Source organism: Patiria miniata, unplaced genomic scaffold, assembly GCF_015706575.1.
Source record: "Patiria miniata isolate m_02_andy unplaced genomic scaffold, ASM1570657v1 HiC_scaffold_4, whole genome shotgun sequence".
In the NCBI taxonomy this organism is placed as follows: Eukaryota; Metazoa; Echinodermata; class Asteroidea; order Valvatida; family Asterinidae; genus Patiria; species Patiria miniata.
Window position 1 is genome coordinate 3,241,383 of NW_024037071.1, and position 24,088 is coordinate 3,265,470.

At 38.5% G+C, this 24,088-nt stretch overlaps 2 protein-coding genes across 3 annotated transcripts in view; one reads left to right on the forward strand and one right to left on the reverse strand.

Annotated features, from left to right (window-relative positions):
* Positions 1–2,226: 2,226 nt before the first annotated feature.
* LOC119739808 (PRELI domain-containing protein 1, mitochondrial-like) lies at positions 2,227–6,491 on the reverse strand. Of its 2 annotated transcripts, none has more exons than XM_038214893.1 (4): positions 6,362–6,491; positions 5,196–5,310; positions 4,418–4,637; positions 2,227–3,888 (listed from the first exon to the last, which is right to left on the reverse strand). In XM_038214893.1, the coding sequence occupies exons 2-4, from the start codon at positions 5,282–5,284 to the stop codon at positions 3,583–3,585; spliced, it is 615 nt and encodes a 204-aa protein (XP_038070821.1). In that variant the 5' UTR covers positions 5,285–5,310; positions 6,362–6,491; the 3' UTR covers positions 2,227–3,582. The 2 variants fall into 2 exon arrangements, with proteins under 2 accessions (XP_038070821.1, XP_038070820.1); XM_038214892.1 differs by lacking the exon at positions 6,362–6,491 and adding an exon at positions 6,149–6,215.
* A 124-nt stretch (positions 6,492–6,615) lies between these two features.
* Positions 6,616–24,088, forward strand: part of LOC119740059 (DNA polymerase nu-like) — a 48,522-nt gene continuing 31,049 nt past the window's right edge. Inside the window, exons 1-16 of the mRNA XM_038215259.1 lie at positions 6,616–7,053; positions 8,574–9,453; positions 9,868–9,932; positions 10,212–10,303; positions 10,495–10,677; positions 11,784–11,959; positions 12,670–12,779; positions 13,428–13,561; positions 13,963–14,092; positions 14,747–14,811; positions 15,166–15,249; positions 16,090–16,185; positions 17,019–17,075; positions 19,412–19,465; positions 20,511–20,576; positions 21,066–21,201. Coding sequence (XP_038071187.1) covers positions 6,906–7,053; positions 8,574–9,453; positions 9,868–9,932; positions 10,212–10,303; positions 10,495–10,677; positions 11,784–11,959; positions 12,670–12,779; positions 13,428–13,561; positions 13,963–14,092; positions 14,747–14,811; positions 15,166–15,249; positions 16,090–16,185; positions 17,019–17,075; positions 19,412–19,465; positions 20,511–20,576; positions 21,066–21,201 — 2,476 coding nt within the window. The 5' untranslated portion in view covers positions 6,616–6,905. The remainder of the gene's footprint in view (positions 7,054–8,573; positions 9,454–9,867; positions 9,933–10,211; positions 10,304–10,494; positions 10,678–11,783; positions 11,960–12,669; positions 12,780–13,427; positions 13,562–13,962; positions 14,093–14,746; positions 14,812–15,165; positions 15,250–16,089; positions 16,186–17,018; positions 17,076–19,411; positions 19,466–20,510; positions 20,577–21,065; positions 21,202–24,088) is intronic.

Below are 24,088 nucleotides of genomic sequence, written 5' to 3' on the forward strand. Positions count from 1 at the left end.
TTGAAGTCACCATGGTACTAATTTTAAAAAAACATGGATATCACCAGTTTAGTTTCTCAGCTTTTCAAAACGGTATCTCCGAAGCTACCTTAGCTGCGTCCTCATTATATGCACTTGGAATTTATGCTGACAGCGGCTCTGGATCTGTCGTTTGTCAGTGCTGGTCATGGCCATGGACGCGGCCCCCGGGCCAGTTGACCCCTGTTCCGTAGAGGCCCCCAAAATGGCCAAAATAATTTCGTTTGGAATGTTGATTTTTCTTGATTTTTTTTGCTTAAGTTTTGTTTTTGTCTTTGAAATGTCCTTCAAATTATATTTGGATTTTCCTTAAAAATGTCTTTACGTGTCTCTCTTCCTTAGAATTGTCCTTATGATGCTAAAACATTCCTTAAAGTAAGGAAATGTCCTTCAAAGTGGAAGCATTGACCGACCCACCGGCCAACTCATTGACTTACCAACTGACCGTCCCATCGATCGAACCATCACGCGCAAAACCAACCAACCAACCAACCGATGTAGTTACCAAGTTCGGGCGAGGCCTAACTTCACTCGAACGCAGGATGGTTGGACTTCTAGCTTTTGCTCAAAAAGAGTAGAAAGAACTTGCCTCAGATTACCCACAGAGCATCCAGAATCCCAAATTTTCGGGGCCCTTATAAGCGGGCCCCGAACCCCACGCCTTTAGCTCATAATATAATAGTTGATTCAATGACTTCCACCTCGAAAATGACGTTGAAATACAGACATTATTGTGTAAAGTGGTCAGAAATTGCCTCAGATTGCACCACAGAGCATCAAACTTTTTTTCGGGCCCTTAACTTAAGTGGGCCCCGAACCCGCCGGTACCCCACGCATATAGCTCAGAATAATTAGGGCCTATTCAATGATTCCAACCTCGAAAATGATGTTTAGGACCTAAACGATTATCTTTTGTTAAAACAAAATGATTAAAATGGTCAGAAATTACCTCTGATTACATAGAGCATCAAGAATAAAAATTTTTCGGGGCCCTTCAGCAGCCGCAAGGGCTTCGCGCTCGCATTAGTTGTGATCAATGTCCCCCTACTTTTGAGAAGCGATTGACGCCCCTGCTTGTTACCAACAGCCATGCGCATCATGAGATGGCACAACTAAGTAATATTACACATGATCATACACGTTGAAGCCATATTCGAGAATTTCCAAAGAATGAAAAAAAAAAATCTGCTTGTCAGAAGTCGGATAGGAATTGCAAGGAAAGCGTGGATTTAACGGTTCATCGGCGTGGAACCTGGTGCACCAATGGGTTTGTATGGGTAATGCAACTCGGGTCATGGCCGTGTCCTCTCGCAGGTAAAGTGCCGACATACAGTATGGCCTCTGGCCCCTTTTTTGTTGTGCCGGGTCGCCGCCGCGTGATTTCAACTCTTTGAAGCGACATTGATAGGTTTGCTCATCTACTCGAAATTGGGGCGTACAAAAATTGCAACACTGGTGTCAAACTCCAGGCCAGAGAACACAAGTTGAACAATGGACCCGTTGAAAGCATCCCCGGAAATTTCCCATTGAAATTGCAATCTTTTCAGTCGCCTCTAGTGAAAGAAACTAAATGGTAATCTGCCAAGACGATTTCAAAATCTATTTGATGGGGCCGCGTCGGAAAAATAAGTTTCTTTTTTTTCCACAAAGTAGGGGGCTATTGTGGGACATTTACTTTCAAAACTGACTTTCTTTTTTTCATCTTACAATCAAATTAATATAGGATCGAATCAAGTATGTAAACAGGTCAACATTCGCGTTGTTCGGGTCATTACTCACACTGTATAGAATAATCAACAATTAAATTTCGTGTTAAAAAAAAATACTGACCTACTGTATGAAAATACCGCATTCATATCATACGCCGGATGAGGGCGCTATGACAAGTCCACGACACATTACATTTTGTACAATGAAAGCAAATATGTACATGTACATTTCACATACATGTACATGTTCATGCAGATGGAGCCTAGTTCAGTGAAGTTAAACCCAAAACACAGTACTCAGTGCTTTAATTACTGTAAATATAAACCACATGTAGAGGGGGGGGGGGGGGGGTTGAATTTTCACATAGCAAAATTAAATAAGGCAAAACAATAATAATTTCAACACCACAGGCTAAAACCCAGGGTAATATTTAAACCCTGTGCATTCTATTAGGACAATGACATCCAATTCAACATATTTTGTTCTGGGACAGCACAATTTCATTTTTAAGAAAATCTTTTATTCTTTTTATATGATCTGACACATGTTCATCATACTGCAGCATAGATAATATAAATCACAGACTAAAAAAAAAAAGTAACAACTTCAACCGATTAATTATCAAGATAAAATAAATCCTTAACATTTTATTAAATATATGGCTGAATCAATTATCAATATTTAATAATCAATATTTTGAACAATATTGTAAAAACATGAGTAACCAGTGGAGTAGAAAACATGGGGGGAAAAAACCTGTCTTGAAGAGGAATCAAATGTTGAAATAAAAATGGCGCTAAAAACACCCAAAACAAAAGCAACGTTATGTTATGAAAAGAGGGTTTACACCAACTTCAAACAAGCATTTCAACGGAAACCGCAACACAATTGTATCGACTTGCAGAATTAAGTTAGGTTTCAGGATGTCTTTGGGGTTCAGTTGAGAGTTACCTCCTTAGTCAGAGAAAGAAGATGGCGCACGATAAACATCACATAAATTTCATTTGCTTAATCTTATCTTGAAACAGATTTTTTGTTATTGTAATGCACATTGTAATCCTGACACGACCAATTAAATTACGTCACTAAAACACAGTCGTGTATTGTCATCAAAAACTGGAAACAAAGAAATTGCTAGAAAAAGATTAACAATTGTAACAAATGTAACTTCTAATGCCCAGTTCTATTCTACTCTTCGTTACTGCATAAGCAAATTGATAAGTTTATGAGTGTGTGGCACATTGTATTTCAGTTGTAATTGTACATTGTTGAGCACTTTCAATATTTTTTTTTCAAATTATGTACAAATCATACGAGATTCAACATCTCAACATAATTTTTTTCATATTGCTCAGCCATTATACAGCAATGGTGTTGAGAGGGGACACAAGTGGCTAGAGACAATCAAATGACATTGACAATTGTGGATTTCCTCTAGACTACTGTTCAATTTGTCAATTTTGTTTTTTAAAGAAATGTTTACATGAAACAACAGATGTATGGCATGCACAAAGGTACTTCTTTCCTCCTCTACCCTGGTCCCTTTGAGTGGATTCCTGAATAAGAAGAAAGTGTGTTAATGAAAGACTACAGGACTACAGCTATGCCTCCAATTTTACGGATGAACCCTACCTATATACACAATGTATTTATAACCTAGCGGACAAAAAGTGCCCCAACACTAGTCACAACAAAAAAATTGTGATCGCCGGATGAGCCTTGAGGTTGTACACAGAGATATTGAACCCCAATCTCTTGTAAGCCTGAGAGAAGTGTCATAGGTAGGCAGGACAATGGCACTATTTCGACACTAAGTCGGAGGATATTACTGTTTTCCCAAACGACCCACTGTCGTCACTGTACGACAGGTCGCGCCTTGGCTGCCATGCCTTTGGCTTTGGCTTTGGCACTGTCCCGCAGTCGCGCCATGTCCGCCGGGAAGCCTTCCGTGGGGGGTCTGTCCGGAACAAACATGTTCTCCAGGACGTAGTTGAGTCCCTTGGTGGATTTGGTCTGGTTGGCTTTGTAGCGTTCCATGCCGAAGTGCTGGATGGCCGTTGCCACGCCCTTGACGCTGGAGTCCACCCAGGAATGCTTCTCCAGTTGAGTCCAGTCTTTGTTGTCCTGGGCTGGCCGGTAGATTTGTTTCTCTGTTACCACCTGGAGTAAACAAAAACAAATAAGGGAAACAATGAGCACATATCTTGAATCTTCTTGAAATACATGTAAAATCAATACTAGACAAGTCCACTGCACTTCCAATATGTCCCCTGAGTAAATACTTTGAGCGTATTGAACAGAGTGAGCCACCATCTTCTCGTTTTGTAGTCGAGTCCATCACAAGTGCTTACAAGTCCTCGTAAGTCCATCACCAGCCTCGTCTCCATGGGCGCGTGCACCTTCCTTCACTAACCCCTGGCCGTGATGAACACGTAAACAATGCTGACTGGCTATTCAAACAAGAAATGTGACTGTAGATTCCTGAGCCATTATTGGAGGTTAGGTTGGGAACCTTTTCTACGCTTCAATTCCTCAAAAGGTAGCTCAAGGCCTTTGGTGTTGATGCAAATTTTTACAAAAATGGTCAATGGAAAAATTGCACATGTACACGAAGAACTTCAACTTACAACAAATTATTTAAAGAAGCTTAACAATAGACAGTGGGTAGCCATGATTCCATACAACTCACCATGAGTTTGGTGAAGCCCACATTCCGTGTGTAGATAGTGAAGGTCTTCTTGACAGGGTCTACCACCGACTCCTCAACGATGCAGACCTGCCGGGCGTGGTTACCAAAGATGTAGTTCCCCCACTTGGGCAGACGATTGGTCTTAGTCAAGAGACGTTGGGTGACCAGCTCGGTCCCCCTAAGAACTCGGCTGATGACGTCTTCTGTCAGCACATGCTTGCTGAACAGACCACAAAGATAATTATTAGGGTATTAGTCATTGTCAATGCAAAGTACATACACAATATACATGTAGAACCTTATGAGTAACATATTGTTCGACAAGTATCCGCTCCGTTCACAAGTACCCCCTCACCGGCAAACAGAGTACAGTTGGGGGTGACCGACCGACGCCATCTTGCCTGACTGCAATTTTGCCGCGACGCGCAGCCGTACCACTGCGTGTACATAGTACAAATCCCCTGGTGTACGTGCGTCACACACAAGGAACGGTGCGTGTCAACCAGTTAAATGTCCCGCCCGTGGGACGTCGTTGCTAGGTAAAAGGGCACCCTCTTTCGTTGGAGCACGGAGCTCATACATACATAGACAGGCATTTCAAATAACGGGGTTTTTTATTGTCTAAATGACAATACTGAAGGGGAAAACCCCTAACATTTACACATGAGCAAACTACACAACAGAAATGCAAGGCGTTGTGGAGACAGAAAAATGCTGTTTGAGGTACATACCTTTTTTGTGTCATTTGGTATGGGCTTTACTGCAGGCCCAAACTCACCTGTATGGGTTAGGATATTTTTGCCACAGAGCGGAGGCAACATGGTCCCATGTGTGTTTGAACAACTCAACAGTGGTGAAGTATTTCATTTTGAATCTGGAGAGGAGTACAGTCCCTGTAATGTCAAAAGAAATCAACAAACATTAAAGCAAATACAATCAGCTGGTGAATTACATTTGTGACCAAAAGACAAATTCTTGAAATTTCATCTGAAATGACATAAAATTTAGGAGTCTAGGAATAGCTAAGTTATAGGAATATTACTTTACAAATTTGCAGCCTTGTTAATTCAGTTCTGGCAGAGTGGACTGGTTCAGGACAGCCCCAAAGTTTGGGCTTTGGTTAAATAGGCTTATACGTGTTAACACATTTGCAAGTTGAAAATTTGTTAACATTAGGAGAAAACAATCAAATCAATTGAAGGCTGGGATATTCATTGTTAACATGTTTAATTACAAACAATACATTTAATTTCCCATCATGCTTTGACTGCAAGAATTATATTTTTTAGATCTATGACCACCGCCAACATACAAATCCTATTGAAACTAAGCCCCTTGCCACCTAAAAATTACGGCGGTTGTGTAGAATTAGAAAGTAATACAGGCCCTGAAAAAAATTCACTAGGTCTATTCTATTCTAGGCCTATTCCACAATATTTTCCGTATAAAAGTCACCAAAAAAAAAACGACTGACCATGCTGCCAGTTGTAAAACATCAATTGTTAACCCCTTTGGTAATGACATTATTACTGGGACTGTAAGAACATGTTAAAAAGTGAAAAATTAAATTATTAAATTAATATTTTGAAAATTGAATTTGAGAAAAGTCTTGTCGTGCCTTTCCAAAAAAATTTGGACAAAAATAAAATAAAAAGAGATCATTCTCACGGCCTTTACAATGTTAAATGTATTGCCCAACATCCGTTTCAACACAAACATGACAAACTGTACACAGAATTGCACGACCGCATGTCGGTTCACGAACACTGGCGTGCAATGGCATGAGTCTGCATGCAGATCTCCACTGTAGTCTATACTTTACTTCCGAAGTCAAGTGAAGTGTCCAACAGGGAATCTCCGGCAGGCCAGGTCGTCGCGTAGATCAATAATTAATATTTTGATAACCTTAAAAAAGAGAAACCAAACAACTCGTTAAATACAAACCTCGATTACGAAACAGTTTCTAAATTCTACATAGTACATATCATTCCATGGTATACAATTTTGGCCCCTTTTTAGACTAAAATTAAAAGACTGAATTTTGCACGTTCACACCGCACCGTGCACCGTCCGATATTCAACCTTGTTTCCAAGTAGCAGGCTATCACTGATACAACGAGTAATTTCGATCCTTTGCGCTGCAAACAAGGTTGACGATATGGAACTGAAATTATACGGAGCCTCTAAGACGACAATTGGAAAAATATTTTCACAAAATATTATTCTTTAATGCGCGCGCTTGAAAATCATCTCGCGTAGTAATCTGGTTGTTATAGACCACCGTACACAACTTGCGGCCCTTTCCAGTTGATACCCTGTCGCCTTTACGTTAAATGCTACTATGAAAATAATTGGTGACCCGACGGAATCACGATAATGCATTACCATACGGCGGTGTTTACAAACTAAGGTCGAACAGTCACCCAGATTTTCTCCATATTTTTACTAAAAATCTGACACCAGCACCTGAGTTTTGTATTGTCCAAGAATGTGTCCGGTGTGGACTCCGCTGAACCCACCTCCTCGTCCCGATGAGGTGTGGGATTTGTCAGACGATGCGAGGATCATCCTGCGAGCTCTTCGCGAAGCGCACAAGAAGAAGCGTGAGTCACGGCAGCAAAGTCAAGCACCGCCAGGTCAGTACTCAATCATTGCAAATCAGTGCGCCAGCCCTTTATTATTGATAGTGGATATTTTGCCGGAGGTAATGACGGCAAACTAACGATTACTAAAGGTTTGCCGGCGGCAATCCATATCAACAGAGGGCGCTGTACTCTTTAAAATAGGGCTGAATTATAAGATGTATTAAATTCCCACCAAAAGTTGTGTAGCACGTTTGGTGTAGTGGTTAAGCAAAGGCTCTAGTGAGCGGGATGACTCGCGTTCGATTCCGACCGCACCACATTTTTAAGTTTTTTTTTTCTCATCCCCAAATAAATAAAAATATTCTTCTTTTATTATTTTATTTTTAACATGTCTCAAACATTTTTTGCAGAGTATTACATTTTCTTTTTCAGATTTGTGGCTCTGGAGGATTTTTTTTAAAAGGGAAATAAAGTCCGAAATTATAAAATGGTCTGAATCCCATCTTGTGAATACGAGGTACCAACGATAATTTTGGCATGGAGCCAGACTAAAACTTGTCACCGGAAAATGTTTAAGTACAAAAAAACAGTAACTGTGCATGTTCAGTGCATATCCGGCAAACTAACGTTTACTAAAGGTTTGCCGTCTCCGGCAAAATATACACTGCCTTATTATTTTTTGTACCCATACATTCCAAAGTTCATTTGCTCCCCCACCCCCCTCCATGGAACGGGGTCCTAAACTACACAATTACCAAAAAATTTTAAGCTGTTTGATTGCAAGATTTTATGAGCAAAAGAACAAGGATTAGTGGATTACTTCAAAAAGCTGCCAATTGTAGTTTCTTAATCTGCCCAGCTTAGAGTTTTTGTGTTTGTTTTTAAAATATTGTGTTTAAGTATTTGTATTCGTTTTTAGATAATGTTTGAGTATTCTTTATGTGTTCTTGTTTTACTTGAATCTTCTCAAATGTCTTAATTTTTTAAGGGATACAGGCTATGTTTATTTTTATATTTTCTAAATTTTTCTACATTTTTTTCCGTACTGAAGTCCCTCTGTTTTGTTTTTACATGCAACTGAACTTTTATATTTAGGTTTTTTGTTCCTTTTTAGCGCTCTGTTTTAGCTTATTTTACCAAGAGAGTGTTGATTTGTTTTTGTTGCTGGTTTTTCTTTTATCTTTTCTTAGATTTTGCTTTATATTTCTGTTAAGTGCATATCATTTCATTGTTTTTTCCTTCTTTTTCATTTTTTAGCCTTCGATTTTGTAAAATTCATTTTATTACTTAATTTTATTGCAGGGCCCTAATGAAAACCAGCTTTTTGTTGTTTGGCTTTACCCTGGATAAATAAAGATATAATTAAATAAATAAAATAAATCTTAATATTCCTAATAATATTTTTTAAATAGACCACAGGCTAATGAGTAAAGTTCTTCATAAAAAAAAATCAGTTATTGAGGCCTTTGCTAGAAACAGTGTAGACAAAATGTTATGCTGTGAATTGTAACTGAAGCATAACTACATGTATGTTTCTTTCTTTAAACTTCATTTTTCCTTTTTACTTGAAGATCCAAAAACATACTACAGGAGCCTTTACAGGGAGAGCTTTAAGCAAGAAAGTCCTCGTCTGAGCCCAAAAGAGAACTGTTCTGGTGAGCAAGCAACTCAGACTTCAAGTAATAGATCCTTTGAGTTAGGTCAAAGGATTAAAGTTGAGCAGCGCAGTCCTCAAGGTTCCCCTGAGCCGCCTGTGCTTAATTGTGAGCAGAACCAGGCGTCTACTCTATCCCACTTTATTTCAGCAGTTACACAAAATACAACCTGGTGTAGGGATTGCTCTCAAAACCCTGGAAGGGTCTTTAGTGAGGAATTGTTTAGGACAGGTAGGCCAGTTGATGAGTTGTTGTACAGTGCCAGGATTAGTGCGTCCGCCGTTAGTCATATGGCTGGCTTTAATCTAAGAAGTCCGAGGAAAGGGCAGGGTGGCGAAGATTCGAGTCCCGTCATTCCCGATAGCCTTCCAATTGACACCAAGTACTACCAGGAATTTGACAAGAACCAACATGGTTTTCTCGCCACAGACTTTGTACCCAATTCATGTAGAGAGGATGGACCAGGCATGTTGAATAAGTCTAGGGAAACCCGAGTAGAAGGTACCCCCAACCCTAAGGAAAGGGGTTTAGAGAAGGGTATTGAAGCTTCACCAGAGAAACGGCCAAGGCACAGTGTAGGGAACAATAGTGATATTTTGGAGCAGGTCCAGTCAGGAGCATTCCATTCTGGGAAGTTTGCATCCAAAGCAGACTGGCCTCTGCAAGAAAATCTGCATCCCATAGGAAACAGTGAAGGAGTGGTAGCACCCCAGATCCCCCTAGCTGAAATGGAAGACGCAGGGACTAGACATGTAGGATGCAAACCTGATAGCACACCTATTCCAGCACACAAAAGGTAATGTGAAAATGGAGATAATTTCAGTTGAATAGCCTTGATTTAGAAATTTTAAAGGTTAGGCCAAAAAAAAACACAACGTTCTGCTTCCGATTCTATGGCATTTGAAAATAGGGTAGGTAGGTGGGGAATTTTTTTTTGTACAATCATATGGAGGTACCTGCCTGTAGTCAAGGGTAAAATGTTTTTCGGCGTTTTTTCCCTCATATTTTCCCAAAAAAATTAGGGTAGGGCTATCAAAATAGGGTAGGTAGGGTAACCGAAAGCAGAACTGTTATTTTTTTTGGCCTTGCACAGCTTCTACTCTCTCTTAGAATAAAGTTACTTAAAACCGCCCAATTGTTTGTTCCTTGTCCACTAAATATACAATGTATGTACCTGAGGGTGTAATATTTTTATAAACTCTTTTTCCAGAAGTTTTTCATCAGATGTAAAGATTGATGAACAGTCTCACCATGGTTTATCAGGAAATCAAAAAGGTGAGTAGGTTTTAAAGCTCGATCTTAAGCTCGCATTCCATAAAAAAAATCTCTCATAATAGAAAAATAGGAGAAAGCTCCACAAACGTAGAGTATTGAAAATTTACTCCAAACAGACAAATTTAGTTCAGAAAGGCATGTGTAGTCTCATGATTGCTTTGTCAAGACGATATTCAAGGTCTAAAGTTGATTTTGGGTTGATAAGCTAGTGAATGTTTGGAACATTTGCTGTTGATTTCAAACTATTAAGCCTTGCTTTTGATATGATATCAAATTTAGCAGCTGCCCAGGCTTCAACTTTGCAGAAGAATAAAGCAATGTCAAAAGCAGGGACATGCAAAAGGAAGGCAGGCCAGCCAACTATTGATGAGGTACCTATGATTACATTTTTCATTCATCAAAAAAAAAGGGAAAAAAATGTTAATTTTTTTTTTGGATTAATTACTCTCTAGAAAAGGGAAAACAATTCTGTCACATGCACGTTTACTTAATTGTTGGTTTGAAAAATTGAGTATTTGAGATTGCAATATTGAAGCAATTCAATTCCTTCTTCTCTGTCCAGATATTTGGTTACGCCAACAGCGCAATGCACAGAACTGGAGACCTGATCAGGAATGTCTCAAGCATGACATCTGCGTCAAGAGAAGAAGTCAGCGACAGGCTGGCCAGAGTGGACGAGGTATCCATGTGCATCATGTACAAAGATGGCTCCTCCCAGCTTAGAGAACCCAACTCTACAGCAAAGGCGAGTTCACATATACCACTCCCCTGCACTAACTGGACGGGCTGACAATGCCATGCATTGAAGCAGCCGTCCGCCATCTTGGGTCAACCATGACGCGAAAAATAGTCAAGCAAGTTTTTTTTTTCACAGGTAGTTGGTTTTGGATTTCTTCTGCAGAGTTCAGGCAGCCAAAAAAAATACGATTTTTTTTTCTAAAGGCTTTGAGATTTATAGAATCCTATTCCTAGGACTGGCCAGCATCCAAAGAATAATTAATAATTTAGCATCAGGGAAACTGTTGGTTTTTGTGAAGAAAAAAAAAGAACTGCCAATGGCAGAACAATGTACATGTATGTGTCCCAGCATGATATTTTGGAGATCCAAGATGGCGGATCAGTTGCTTCAAGGCAGCATTGGCCAAACATATGTAGAAGCCAGTCCAGTCTCAGTGGTTCGTACTTCCCCATCCATTTTGTAAGCTTCATCATTCAAACAAAAGTTTCACAGAGTTCATATGTTAGTGAACTGCCAACTCTGACTTAAGAGGAATCTTCCTGAATTTTCCAAAATCGTTAAGTTGCCGGAAATTAATGGAACATTCTAACAACTCCCCATTTAAAGCAATTTTTGGTTGAGCCTTTCTTTCCCATTCCTGAAAATATCCAAAATCTGGTGGATTTTTTAGGACCCGGGAGGGTAGGTTAAATAGTCTCAATAGAACAGATAAAATTAATACTCGTTATATTTCCAAGCAAGTGTCCGTTGTAAAAATAAAGTATGCAGAAAATCAGGCCCCCCCCCCAAAAAAATGGGCTATTTATTACAGGTTTACAAGAAAAAAAACCCTTGTTTTAATACTTGTTATATTTCCAAGCAACTGTCCGTTGTAAAAAAGAAATTTGCAGAAAATCAGGCAAAAAAGATAGGCTATTTATTACAGGTTTACAAGAAAAAAACGCCTTGTTTAACAACTACTATATTTCCAAGCAACTGCCTGTTGTTAAAAAAAAGAAGAAAGTACTTTTCTGGAAGTTTAGAACTCTTAAACAGCGAGGAGAGAGATGTCTTTTCCATGGTTCAGCAAGGGTCAGGATCTTGTATTTGAATTTTTTGTTTTCACACAACAGAAAAGAAAAGGCATTGGTTGCAGTGATGGTACAGCTGAATGCTTGGTGCTTGCATACGAAATTGCAAGTATCTTTCCTGATGATGGAGGTAGCGGCAAGCATCCAGACAACAAGCTGGACTTCATCTCCATTCCACTGTGCGGAAAGCAAGAGAGCTCTACCCAAGAATGGAGCAAGTGAGAAAGTTGCAAATGAGCGGGTGTAGAATGGGACCAGGCTTATAAAACATGGAAAGAAAAGAGCCAGCATGGCCTAACATGGCGTATAATGCCTGGTGTCACGTTTTCAATTTTAGAAATGTTGGGTTGTTTTACTTTTTATAATTTTTCTCACCACTTATATTTCCATCATTGTCTTGTAGATGAATGAAAACAAAATTAGGTATTCATAAGATGAATTTGCATTTGGGTGATGTAAATCAGTATTAGGATTTTTGCCCTTCACCGACGTATAAACACTGTATACTCAGTGTGTTACCTCCCGAGTGAAAGTTGGAAAAAATCACTCAGGTGGGACTCGATCCCACGACCTCCTGCTTTCTAGTGCATACATCTTACCACTCGACCACCGAGCTTGCAGGACCGGTTGGCTGGTTCGAATATGATGTACACGTAGCAGCGGGTACATATCATAATGAGGTATCATATGATAACAATGATGAGGTATTTATTAAATAACTTTAACATCATCAAATTCCCTTTCTGCCTAAAAGCCATACATCAAGAACCAGAAGAAATATTAGATCAACCTTTTTCTGTGGAAATAGTAGCATTTGACAGCGGGCAGTTTAAGCCCAATTACATTTCGATTTTACTTGGTTTTTCTATGCAGACCATCACCCAGCAATACGAGTAATAATCAAAGTTTTTTGTTTGGCAATCCTCAGGATCACTTTGCTGAATCTGATGAGGAACCAGAGAGTGAAGAAGATTTGCTTTGATGCCCAGGAGATGATTCATACCGTGATCTGTAGCTTCAGCCTGGACCATGCAGTGGGTAGGCATAAACCCTCTAGTCATTTGCACTTCACAACCCTTTAAGTTTTGCATCTGCAAAACCACTGTTGCCCTTAGAGTTAGCACCCACACTTCAAATTCCTTGGAGGTAATCTTCTGCGGAGTTTGTATGACACTTCAAATCCCTTCACAATTCTCTTGTATATTTAAACTCAGGGCAAGCAGGCAGATTAGGTCATGCTTCTGAGCTCTCCACAGATTGTTTTTTCTAAATTGCTACTTTCCTAGCAATATTAAAGTTACATGCATTCACTTTTAAACAAACCATTGAACACCAAATCCACCGACGTTTAGTTATTGACTTACATGTATTTTTTTTCACCGAATTCTAATTATTATTGCCAGACAATAATTCTGCTCTTGCAGGCCGGATTATTTGTGCACAAAATCAAAAGCCTTCTTCTGAGGGTTGCAGACGCCAAAAATTGAAATAAAGTAGGTTATTTTTCGGTTGAAATATACAAATTGAAATTTTGTTATGAAAAAAAATAATCTGTTTTTCTGAGGCTGTGGCTGATTTCTAAAAGGAGCAGATATTGTTTTCTCAAGATTCCTGTATTTCAAAAGCTGCATGGTGGCCACGGACCCAATAATATTTTGAATAAAGTAATACCTTGTTATCTTGCAGTGAGTTCCCATTGGCTGGCCATGGACCCCAAAGTGGCCGCCTGGCTCATCGATGCCGATCATCCACCAATCACATTCACTGATCTCCTGGGCAAGTACTTGCCTGATCAAGCCAGCCAATCAGAAACAAGAATGGTAAACCTGAGACTTTACTCAGCTGAACTTGGTTGCTCACAAGCAATTTTATGCTTTGAGTGAGCTTTCTTTGAAAATTAATAGAGAAAAATGACTTAGTTTTAGGTTGAGTGGGTTGGTGAGTGTCACCTTGATTGATGATATCATGTGATTTCATGAAGCGTCTTAGCGTACAAAATTGCTCAGCTCATATTTTTTTTTATAAAAAATGCAGCGAGCTGAACTAGTGAAGTACTGTAGTTATGATGAATTTGCTCACACGCTTGCTTATTTCAAGCAGTTGCTTCCCGTTTTCCAATGACAAAACGTTATGAAAGCAGGCCCTGGCGTTTCCCTTGTTTTGTTTTGGTATTTAGATTTTGTGGTTTGTTTTGTTTCCTCTGCATTGACCCTACAAGCAGAAGTCCTCCATTTGTGTTGACCTGCCATTGCTGGGGGCCATCATGAAGCATTTGTTCCACCTGCTGAGCGAAGCAAGCCTGTGGCAGTTGTTTCTGGACGTGGAGATGAGGCTTTGCCCAATTCTGGCAGGTAAATGCTGGACGGGATTTAAGTTTTTTAAGACTCCAGTCCAGGACTAATTACATGGCATCACTAAATGAAGAAATGTGCTAAGCTGAAAGGTAGGGTAGATCATTTGCAGCTATCCGAAAAGTAAGTGATCAAATTATTGTTGAAAAATTACTTGGTTTAAAGATAGTAATGGCAATAAACTACCTGTGAAATGATTCTTTCTGGCATGCTGTCATCTTGAAAAAAAAAGAAAAAAGAAGAAGGCCAGTTCCAAAGATGCGTCAAGTGACACATTTTTGGAAGTTTCCATTTGTAATTGGTTTGTTATTCGGCAAATCTGTGAATGGATGCTTGCACGTGTTGACACAAGTACACGTGTGCGGTTGCTTCTGTTTAGTGCTGTCTGTTTAGTTTTAGTTTTAGTGCGTAGCTGCAATCGGCGGAATGAGAATGTGTGCCTGATGCTGATTTCGGGGGCAATTCTTGTAGAATTCTTGCTTTGACAATTGTGTCTCTGTCTTTTTTTTTTTAAGAAATTGAAAATTAAATTAAATACTATGCTGTCACTTAATGTTATTTCAGTGTTTTGTTTAGAAGGCTTTAGTCTGCACAAGGGATCCTTGTTTTTTTTTCTAATTATATTTTTTTTTTCTCTGCTTGTGAATAATTTAGTGATGGAAGTGCAAGGCATTCGTGTGCAATCGCAGACATTGCAGGAATATGGCAAATTACTGCAGGTATGTGCATCAACTTTTCTAAAAAAAAAAATCTTTCCGTCAGTTTATTTTGTTGGGAATGCTAGTTGAAATTCTAACGTTTTCTGAGTGGCCGACAAGCAATTGTTGATCAGTAATAGTCCTGAACTCAAGATAGTTTGTGTTTTTCTCAAATATCATAACTGTTGATTCCCTTTCTTTTGGTTAACAAGTTTTGTTGCTGACACATGAGCAGGTCAACAGACCTAACAGGCCGACAAGACAAGCCCTCCAAGCAGTGGCCTTTCTTCCTTAACCCTGCTCTTCTTGCTTAATCTTTCTTTGGGAACCTACATTGCAAACAATCTCAAAATTTGGATCCCGTTTTTGTTTTAGAGCAAGAGCCGGCAAGTAGAGTTGGAGGCACATGAGGCTGCAGGCCGCCCTTTCCAAATCACAAGCCACACCCAGCTCAGACAGGTAGGATAAAGACAGCATGCTTAACTTTCAAAAATAGATCCAATGAGAAGATGTATTTTTAAGGTATAGAGTATTTGGCAATGGCTTGCCTTTGGCATTTGTACATTGATCACTGAGTAACTAAAGCTTCAATTGGACTTCAAAAGTGAGAGCAACAGATCGTTTGATTGAACATTTTGAAAATCTTGTAGATTTCTGAGAAATGTAGAGATTGGCATTTATTCTCCTACTCTGTAACTTTGTATTTTTAAGTTCAGAAAACAGAATTCAGTTTCAGAATTAATTCATTGTTAGATGCCACACAGAGAGTCTTCTTCACGGGTTGGTTCATACTTTCACAAATTGTTGACAGCAAAGCATGTTTTTCTGTTAATTGAAAAAATCAAAACATTTTAACAACTTTGAGTAACAACTTTGGCAATGGAGCTTAATCTGAAATAATGTGAGCACAAAGCCCCGATGTTGTGGGTTTCGGGGCCCTAAATTTTGGATTGTAGACGCACTGTGGTGCAATCTGAGGCAATTTCTGACCACTTTAACCAATTTCTTTTGAGCAAAAGATCATCATGTTGGCATCATTTTCGAGTTTGGAGTGAATTATTTTTTTTTTAGCGTGAGAAATCCTGTGTGGACTTGAGAGCGGGAGAATAAACTGAAATGCGTGAGTCTCACGCTCAATGAATGAGAGTTTGCAGGCCAGGTTTTATCTCTGGCAAATCTTTAGTTATATCAAATTTGCAGTTGCATTCACATTTGTATGAACTATGTACTGTGTGTAATGGCAATGATGTCATGATATGATTGTGCCAGACATTTAAGGAGATCTAAATTTCTGTCTAGGTTTTATTTGAGGAGCTTCGTCTTGACAAGAAGTATCAGGGTAGAAAACTTGCCCGGACGAATGTGCTGAACCTGAAATCAACATCTGAAACAGTGGTAAGCCTTATGAATGAACTGGATCTACGTTATTGTCACGATTTTCTTGTCAGTCAACATGACTGTCATTGTTTCAGTGCCTATTCATCAGTTGAAAATTGTCATTGTTGTCATGGTCATTTTGTAGACTTTCATCATCATAATACCCTTATCATTTTGTCATCATTGTTGTTGTCAGTTTTCAGTAGTCAAATTGTAATTGCCGTTGCCATCGTCATTGTCAATGTTAGGCCAAAAAAAAAAAATATTCGGTCTCTGGTCAGACCAAAGTTCCGGAATTGACGCGGCGACGCGGCTTTTTTTTTCTTTTTGCTTTTTTTTTTTTTTCTTCAAGCTTGGATTGTACAGACAAGGTGGGGTACTATTTTGCTTTTTTGGTGTCCTCATGTACATTGGTGTCCTCCATAATTTGCCTTGGTGCTCTCGGTCATTTGCCTTGGTGCAATTTCCCATTCCTTGGTGCTCTTTGGTAAAAAAAAAAATAAGAAGGTACGGCAATAGAGGGCGCTGTTGGAGCTACCGCGGAACATTTTGAAAAAAAAAAAGATTGACGCGCATGATTAAAATCGACGCGCGCGCTGACCAGAGACCGACTTATTTTTTTTTTGGCCTTATTGTCATTGCCATTGTAATTGCAATCGCCATTGTTATTGTAATTGCCATTGCCGTTGTCAACACCATTGTCATTACATTGCCATTATAATTGCCATCACCATTGTCATTGCCATCGCCATTGTCATCACCATTGTCATTACCATTGCCCTCGCCATTTTCATTGTAATTGTCTTTTTCATTTTCATTTTGACTGAAACATCCTTTATTCCTCATTCTAGTTGCTCAAGCTGCAAGACTTACACCCCTTGCCCAAATTAGTGCTACAGTACAGACAGGTAAGATCTTTGCTTGTCAATCATGTTTCTTTTTGTCTGCTTGTCTAATTTCTTTTAATTCTCACTCGATTGAACCATCTTGAAGAAGACCTTACTGAAACAACTTCAAAATTGTTCTGTACAAATAATTTCAGCATATTTTTTTTCTGCATAATTTGTTTATGGTATTAACCCTTTATCACTGTAGCACCAGAAACTGTCTGAGCACTCTATGGTTTTAGTGATTTTTCAGTATAAATACAATTTAAAGGCCGGCTCATACTTCAAGTGAAAGCAAGTGCGAAGCGAAATTCATGTCGTCAACAGTGGTGAACACGCTTCGAACGTATTGTTGACGTCAGGAATTTCGCTTTCGCTTTCCCGTGAAGTATGCCGTGGCTTAATATGCCAGTCTAGATGCTAAAGGGTTAATAAATACACATGTAATTCGTGAGCATATAATTAAACTGATAAGTCACATTTTTTGTCTTTTAAATTCCTGCAGCAAATTAAGTTAACATATGATCTCTAACAATTTTCAAAATGAGGTACATTTGGCACTATTTAAGAAAAATGGTGGTTTTTTTTGCAGTAATCATTAAAATAATCTATATTATACATGTAACATACCAAAAGTCTAAATTGTAAATTTGATTCATTTTCCTGTTTATATTTCCAGATTTAAATACAGAAATTGGAGTAAAATTTGTTTTACAAGTTGTAATCACCAGCAACAGTATTCTAAAAAACCAAAATTCTATCTCACCTTTTAATTTGCATAACTTTGACGTACTCAAATAAAAACGTTTCTAAATCAAATGGGCTAAAATTGAATGTTGCGAAAAACATGAACACTTCTTAAAGGCTGCGATAATTTAAAACATGTTTAAATTTTTCAGAATGAAATTTTTAAATTTTTTCAAAGTGATCAGACAAAACCGGTGCAAAAATTACAGTAAGCACAGATAACTACAATATGCACATTCTAATAAATACTATCAAATATACCCCAAAAAGTAACCATAGCAAAACAGCAACAAAGAATTTAAAATTCTGTTTGACAGATAACATATATAGAAATATACACCCAAGAAAAAATAAGCTGTTCGAAAATACAAGAAGAATAACAAATTGTGAGAGGTCAAATTGTACGCTGAGATGTGTGAGGACATTCCTCTTCGAGTTTACAGGTCCTCACTTGTGGTTGTCTCCATACAATTTATCACAATGGATTATTTTCTTAGCCTTATTGTATTGCTTTTTATTACATGATTTTCAAAGCTTTACTGACATATTTAAATATTGCATATATTACCCCACAATTAAATATAAGACACATATTTATATTTAAGGAAACTGATGGTTTGGCTGTTTCAAAAGTCACTTATTTACATTTGGATTCACTGCTATGCTTTTAGCATGAATTTTTGACAAAATACTGAATTGTTAGACAACAAAGCTAAAGTTCTTGGGATTCTCTTGAGTTCTACCCAAAAGTTGCAAAAGACTTCAAACATTTATCCAAATCTTTAAAAATTATACCAGTGAAACCTTCACATATATACAGAAGCGGCATAAACATAAATTGTAGTGTCATAGAAATTGTGGAAAAATGTTAGTTTTGAAGGACATTGTGTAAATCGCACAAATTTTGATTTCCCCACCTTTTAGGGTATAATTATTATGCAGCAACTATAGGTGAAGTGTGCTTCCAATTTTTGTTATTGCATGAAAAAGTGCAGGTTTAAATAGTTTCCATAGCATGTAGCTAAGGATGTGACTTTGTGTTTAATTTTGTAAACGTTTAGCAAATATTTTAAGAACAATTTGAATGTTTAAACGCTTAGCCATTTCACAAAGGCTGACGCCTGGCCATTATGTTTGCAGACCAGCTTGATTGTCATGGTAAACCAACAATGATTGACGTAATAATAGCGGGCAGTCATTGATAAACGCTAAATTAACAACGTGTACCCCGAATGTAATCAAGTACATATACTGCGATGCTTCTAAGGTTTTGTACATTAAATGGGTTTGAAAACATTGTTAATTATTTGTGCTATGTATGTTTAACTCGAAGGAAGATCACGTGAACGCAGGTCCCTTTTTTTTTATATATAATTCAGGTTTCTTTAAACGTTTTTTTGAATGAATTTTGAATATTTTTCGTTTCAACACATAAAAGTCACATCCTTACATTTAGCTTCCCCGAACCCGACTTAAGCACATTTATCTGCTTCAAGTAAAATCATTCAAACTAGATGTGGGCATGTGCAGTTTGAATATCCAACTGCCGGGCTTACTGGTTTCAAGAAAACTGTAAATTGATTCAGTTTTTGATCTGGTTGTGTAAACAGCTTGCCAAGCTCAAGTCCACCTATATTGATGGAATCCTGGACTGCATTGAAGACGTAAGTAAATTGTGGCCTAAGTACAGGGTGAGTAAAAAAAAAACCGAAACCCAAATGTCGGGACCGTTGTTTTAGTGAAGTTCTGAATGTAGTGCTTTCAAAATCTAGGAAATGAAAGCCTGATTAATAAGCTTTCTTTTAGTACAAGAATCATTCAAATCACTCATGTACTTTTCAAGTTGTGGAATTTTAAATACAACCACTGAAAGAACGCACGCCTTTTTTTTGTGATCCGTGGACAGAACATTAAAACAGTGTTTGTGTTCAAAATTCTGTAACTTGAAAAGTACATGAGTGATTTGAAGATTCTTGTACTAAAAGAAAGCTTATGAATAGGGCTTTCATATCCGAAATTTTGAAAATGCTACATTCAAAACTTCACTAAAACAATAGTCCCAACATTTGGGTTTCGTTTCTTTTTTACTCACCGTGTATTATCAATGGGTGCTTTGGCATGAAAACAACGGTCGTTCATATTTGTTTGAGACTGACCTACCAGAGTCGTACAATTTCTTACGATTTTAATTAACCACATGATAGGTCGATGTGCGAATATTTTAGGAGCCACTTTCTCAAAAAATTTAAGTAATTAAACTTGTTTGGAACAATTCTACAACACCTTGGTTTTAGACGTTCCTTAACAAAACATGAGTGCAGAAACTGTTGTCGGGAACCAAAATCTTGTTTGGGTCAATAGTCTCTGCAAATACTATTTGATAGTCATTGAAGCATGTCTCTGTGTGTGTTTCTTAGATTCTGTTTTTAGTGTGTTTCATTTTATGATATTTAGTCAACTGTTTTGTTTGTTAAAATTGATTAAGTTATACTTGTGTTGGTGTTGGATTTTTTCTGGTGAATTTTTATTCTGATTTTGAGGGTGTTTCCAATGTTTCTTTGCAGAAAATTTAACTGGGGTAGATTTTGTGTACTCGGGCGTCGTTTGCAGCGCTTCCTTCATTGTAAATGCCATGTTATATGTAATGTGCATTTGTCTTTTTATTGATAACATTGTGATGTAGTTTGTATTTTGTAAATTTATATTTAGGGCTATATACACACGAGTTGGGAGCAGACATCAGCTGCTACTGGCCGCTTGCAGTCAGCTAACCCGGTGAGTAGGTCTTGAAATGTTCTCTTCTCGTCTTGACTTATGTGTTCGCAAGTTTCTTCTGTTTAGGAAGTGTTAACTGATGCCAAAAATCAGAATTGGAATTGCAATTAAAATCCATTGTATGCTTGCAGAATCAACCTGGGAATCATTCAAGTATATTTTCATTTTCTTTTTTGATTCCTTGGAAGATTGCAGATTGCAGTTGATCACGGTTGCCCTCATGGATCTATTTTCCCAAAGTTGAAAATTGTCAAATCTTGATGCGAACATGCCTAGTTGGAATACCAGATTGGAAAAAGCTAATGTTAAATGGGTTTTGTCCCTCATGAAAGCCAAATTTTGACACAGTGCATGTACCAGTTCAAATTCACCTTGCGATCCCCACAGAGTTAAAACGAATCAGTCTGTAACACTATCTGGGTTGGATCGCCCCTTTTTAGCAGCTTTTGCTTGTTTTGAAGTCGTTCCTTTTTGTTCTGTTATTTGCAGAACATCCAGAACATTCCCAAACAGCCTGTCTTAATGCACGACCAAACCCAAACAGAGGAAAGCGAGCCAAACAGTACTGCCATTCTGGCCAGGAAACCATTTGTCAGTCGCGACGGCTGGTCGTTCGTTGCCGCAGGTAAACCGAGTCATGTATGTAGTAGAAAAATGAGCACTTATAACATGCATGAGGGTAGCTGTAGGCTCTTGTGTTCTTGTGCACTTGAAGTTACCACCATTTCAGTTTGTTAATAATCGTTTTGCACGCATCACGCAGGACCTGTCTGTGCTCTGTTTGTGTAAAGGTCAGAAACACCGCCCCCAAAATCATTTGCAGCATTGACAGAACAGACAAAATGTACGCCAAAGTTTTACCAGCATCCGAAGTGTGACTTTGTTGAAAAATAGCTATGTTAAGAACAACGATGCATGGCACCCATGCAAGGATGATTGTGGTAAAGTATATGCATGAGTACCATGTTGATTTGGATGGTCGCGCATGCTGGGGTCGTATGGCCTGGTTATTGTCATTTGTTGGGTTGTTGGTGGCAATGTTTCCGAGGTTAATTCTCTCGGCTTTGATCTGACGCTGCTGCTTTCTGGCTATGCTCACCAGTCCATAAAGACAAGCGGTCATCATCAATATACTTGGTACTAAATGTACATCCAACAACACAACTACCCAAGTCAAGAAATTAACATTCAGGAACATTTCATTGAATGAAATGTGATCATTGCTGAAATCACTCAAACTTGCAGCAAATACGCCAATGAAAGTCACTAAGAACAGAACCCACTCAGCCAGAATGAGGCAGCCGCATAATTTGTTGGACATTAAACGCATGTACTGCATGGGCCTGGCAATTTTGAAAAATCGATCGGCTGCCACTGTGGCTGAGGCTGGGAAATAGCCACAGATTGCTACAACTGTGAACAACTGTATTGCCAAAAGTAATGCTTTGGGGTGACAAGAATTATTTCCGAGTGAAATACCGACAGTCTTCATTAAAACCCAAATCAATTCATTGACAAATAAACTCACCAGAAAAAAATTGGACTCACTTCGGAGTCTGCGACTAAAAGCCACTGAGAAAATGACCCAGAGGTAAATAAGTCCTATCATGAAACCACCTACTGACAGGCAGACTTGTGCCGGAAAGGAAATCATAAAAGAATCTACAGTGCAGTTTGTTGTCATATTGTTTGCACAAACGTAAAACTGCAAAGTCCCATTCAAATTGAAAATCCCTTCTTAGTACAAACTTCTCTTTTGTTACATCAAAACCGTACCATTTGCCAACTGGTTGTTGGCAAAATACTTGCAGGCCACTTTTGCCAAAATAAAATAATACAAAAATCTAGTTTTAAAAAACCTTTCAACTGTTGAAAATACTGAATAATCAACATACACTTCTGGGAACTAAATGGATATGTCTCTTTTGTAAATACTCAGGATGTAAATGCATCTGTTTGGCAAAGTCTGTTTCCAACCATGGTTTGAATTTATTACAATTGCTTGCCACACAAACAAAATGGTGCTCAATGTTTTGGAAAGAAAAGTCTAAAAAGTTTTTTTTCAGGAAGTGAATTCCTACCTGAATTCTTAATACTTCACCGATTCTGTTTTCCTCTTCCTTGCAATCAGTCAGTTGGTATTTATATCACTCTTTGAGACACCGTCTTGCCACGGAAATCCTGTAGGACAGATCCATTCACATAGCTGTTCTGCAGGCCTATAAAGTTGAACTAATATTGGAATTCTGTAAGTTTACCTCCACACTGTCAGTCAGAGACTGCAATGAATGACCGAGTGGATTCCGTTAGCTGCGCTTGCATTTAAACATGTTTTCTTTTTTACAGAAACAATGGCAATCCAATTCCTTTGTAGTTCCACCATGCACGTAGCCTGCGGTCTTAACTAGAATCATCAAGTCATTTACATTTTCCTTCACCAGATTCCAGTAAACTGTTGTTGTAAGCTCGCTTGCTATTTAAGTCATCCAGTGCACTTCATTGCACTTAAAACTGTCACGAAGTCGCAAATATGCAAACGAAATGATGCACACATCTCTGTGTTGTTAACTGTATTGTTAATTCTGTTGTATCTGGGTTTGAAAACAGTTCTGAGGAGGTTGTACAAAGCTGGTCACCTTAATGCTTCCAGAAGGGGAGGATTATTCCTTGTGTACATGTACCACTTTGACGAGCCTCACTTTGAAAGTAGTCGCATAGAAGTGGAACAGCTCAGGATAAACAAGATTCTGCTAATTCAGTCTCCTGACTTGAGGAGCTAGTTGAACCATGACGAAGGGAATGAGATGGCTCTCTTGAAAACCATAAGGTGCAAGCTCACAATATGTAGGCCCATCAGTGGTCTGGTGCAGTATATTCCAGTGGATTTTTTTGTAGTCCCAAAGATCTCTGCCACAGTCTCTGTTCAGTTCCAGAGGACCAAACTAAGGCGGCTATCAGTTGTTGAGGAACTGAGCTCAAGATGCAGCGATATCTGGATTCAGGCGAAGATCCTTCTCCTTCAGTATTGACTTCAGTAGTGACAAGGGCCTCACTGTGAGTGGTGTGTTTAATAAGTTTTGCAGGATGTTTTCCAATCATGCCACTCTCTGCAGTTTTGTGGGAGGTTGTCCAATCATACCATCAATCATGATCAGTGATGTTATTGGGTTGTCTACCCGCAGGCAATATTGGGAGTAAACACAAATCATAGATGTCTTGACAGATATTAAAGTCTGGAATTATAACTGATGGATCACATATTGGTGCTGTGATTATTAGTAGGAATAATTGCTTAGGAATTGATTGCTGTCAGTGCTGGCAGTCAGTGCTTGGAGAGATACTAAAGTTTGGATTTTATAATTGATGAATAACAACTTGGTGTCTTACTTATTGCAGATTAAATGTGTTGGCTGTGGTTAGAACTTTGTTGGTACAAAAACTTCAGGTCCGCCTTTGTTCAGTAGGTGAACTTAGGTAAATTTGTAGACTTCACTTTGTGGTACATTCTGTGG

Coding starts and splice junctions, on each gene's coding strand:
- LOC119739808 (XM_038214892.1), bottom strand. CDS start 6,200: ATGCCATTGCACGCCAGTGTTCGTGAACCGACATGCGGTCGTGCAATT. Junction 5,311..6,148: donor ATGCGGTCGTGCAATTCTGT/GTACAGTTTGTC, acceptor TTGACATTACAG/GGACTGTACTCCTCTCCAGA. Junction 3,889..4,417: donor TGGGCTTCACCAAACTCATG/GTGAGTTGTATG, acceptor TGTTTACTCCAG/GTGGTAACAGAGAAACAAAT.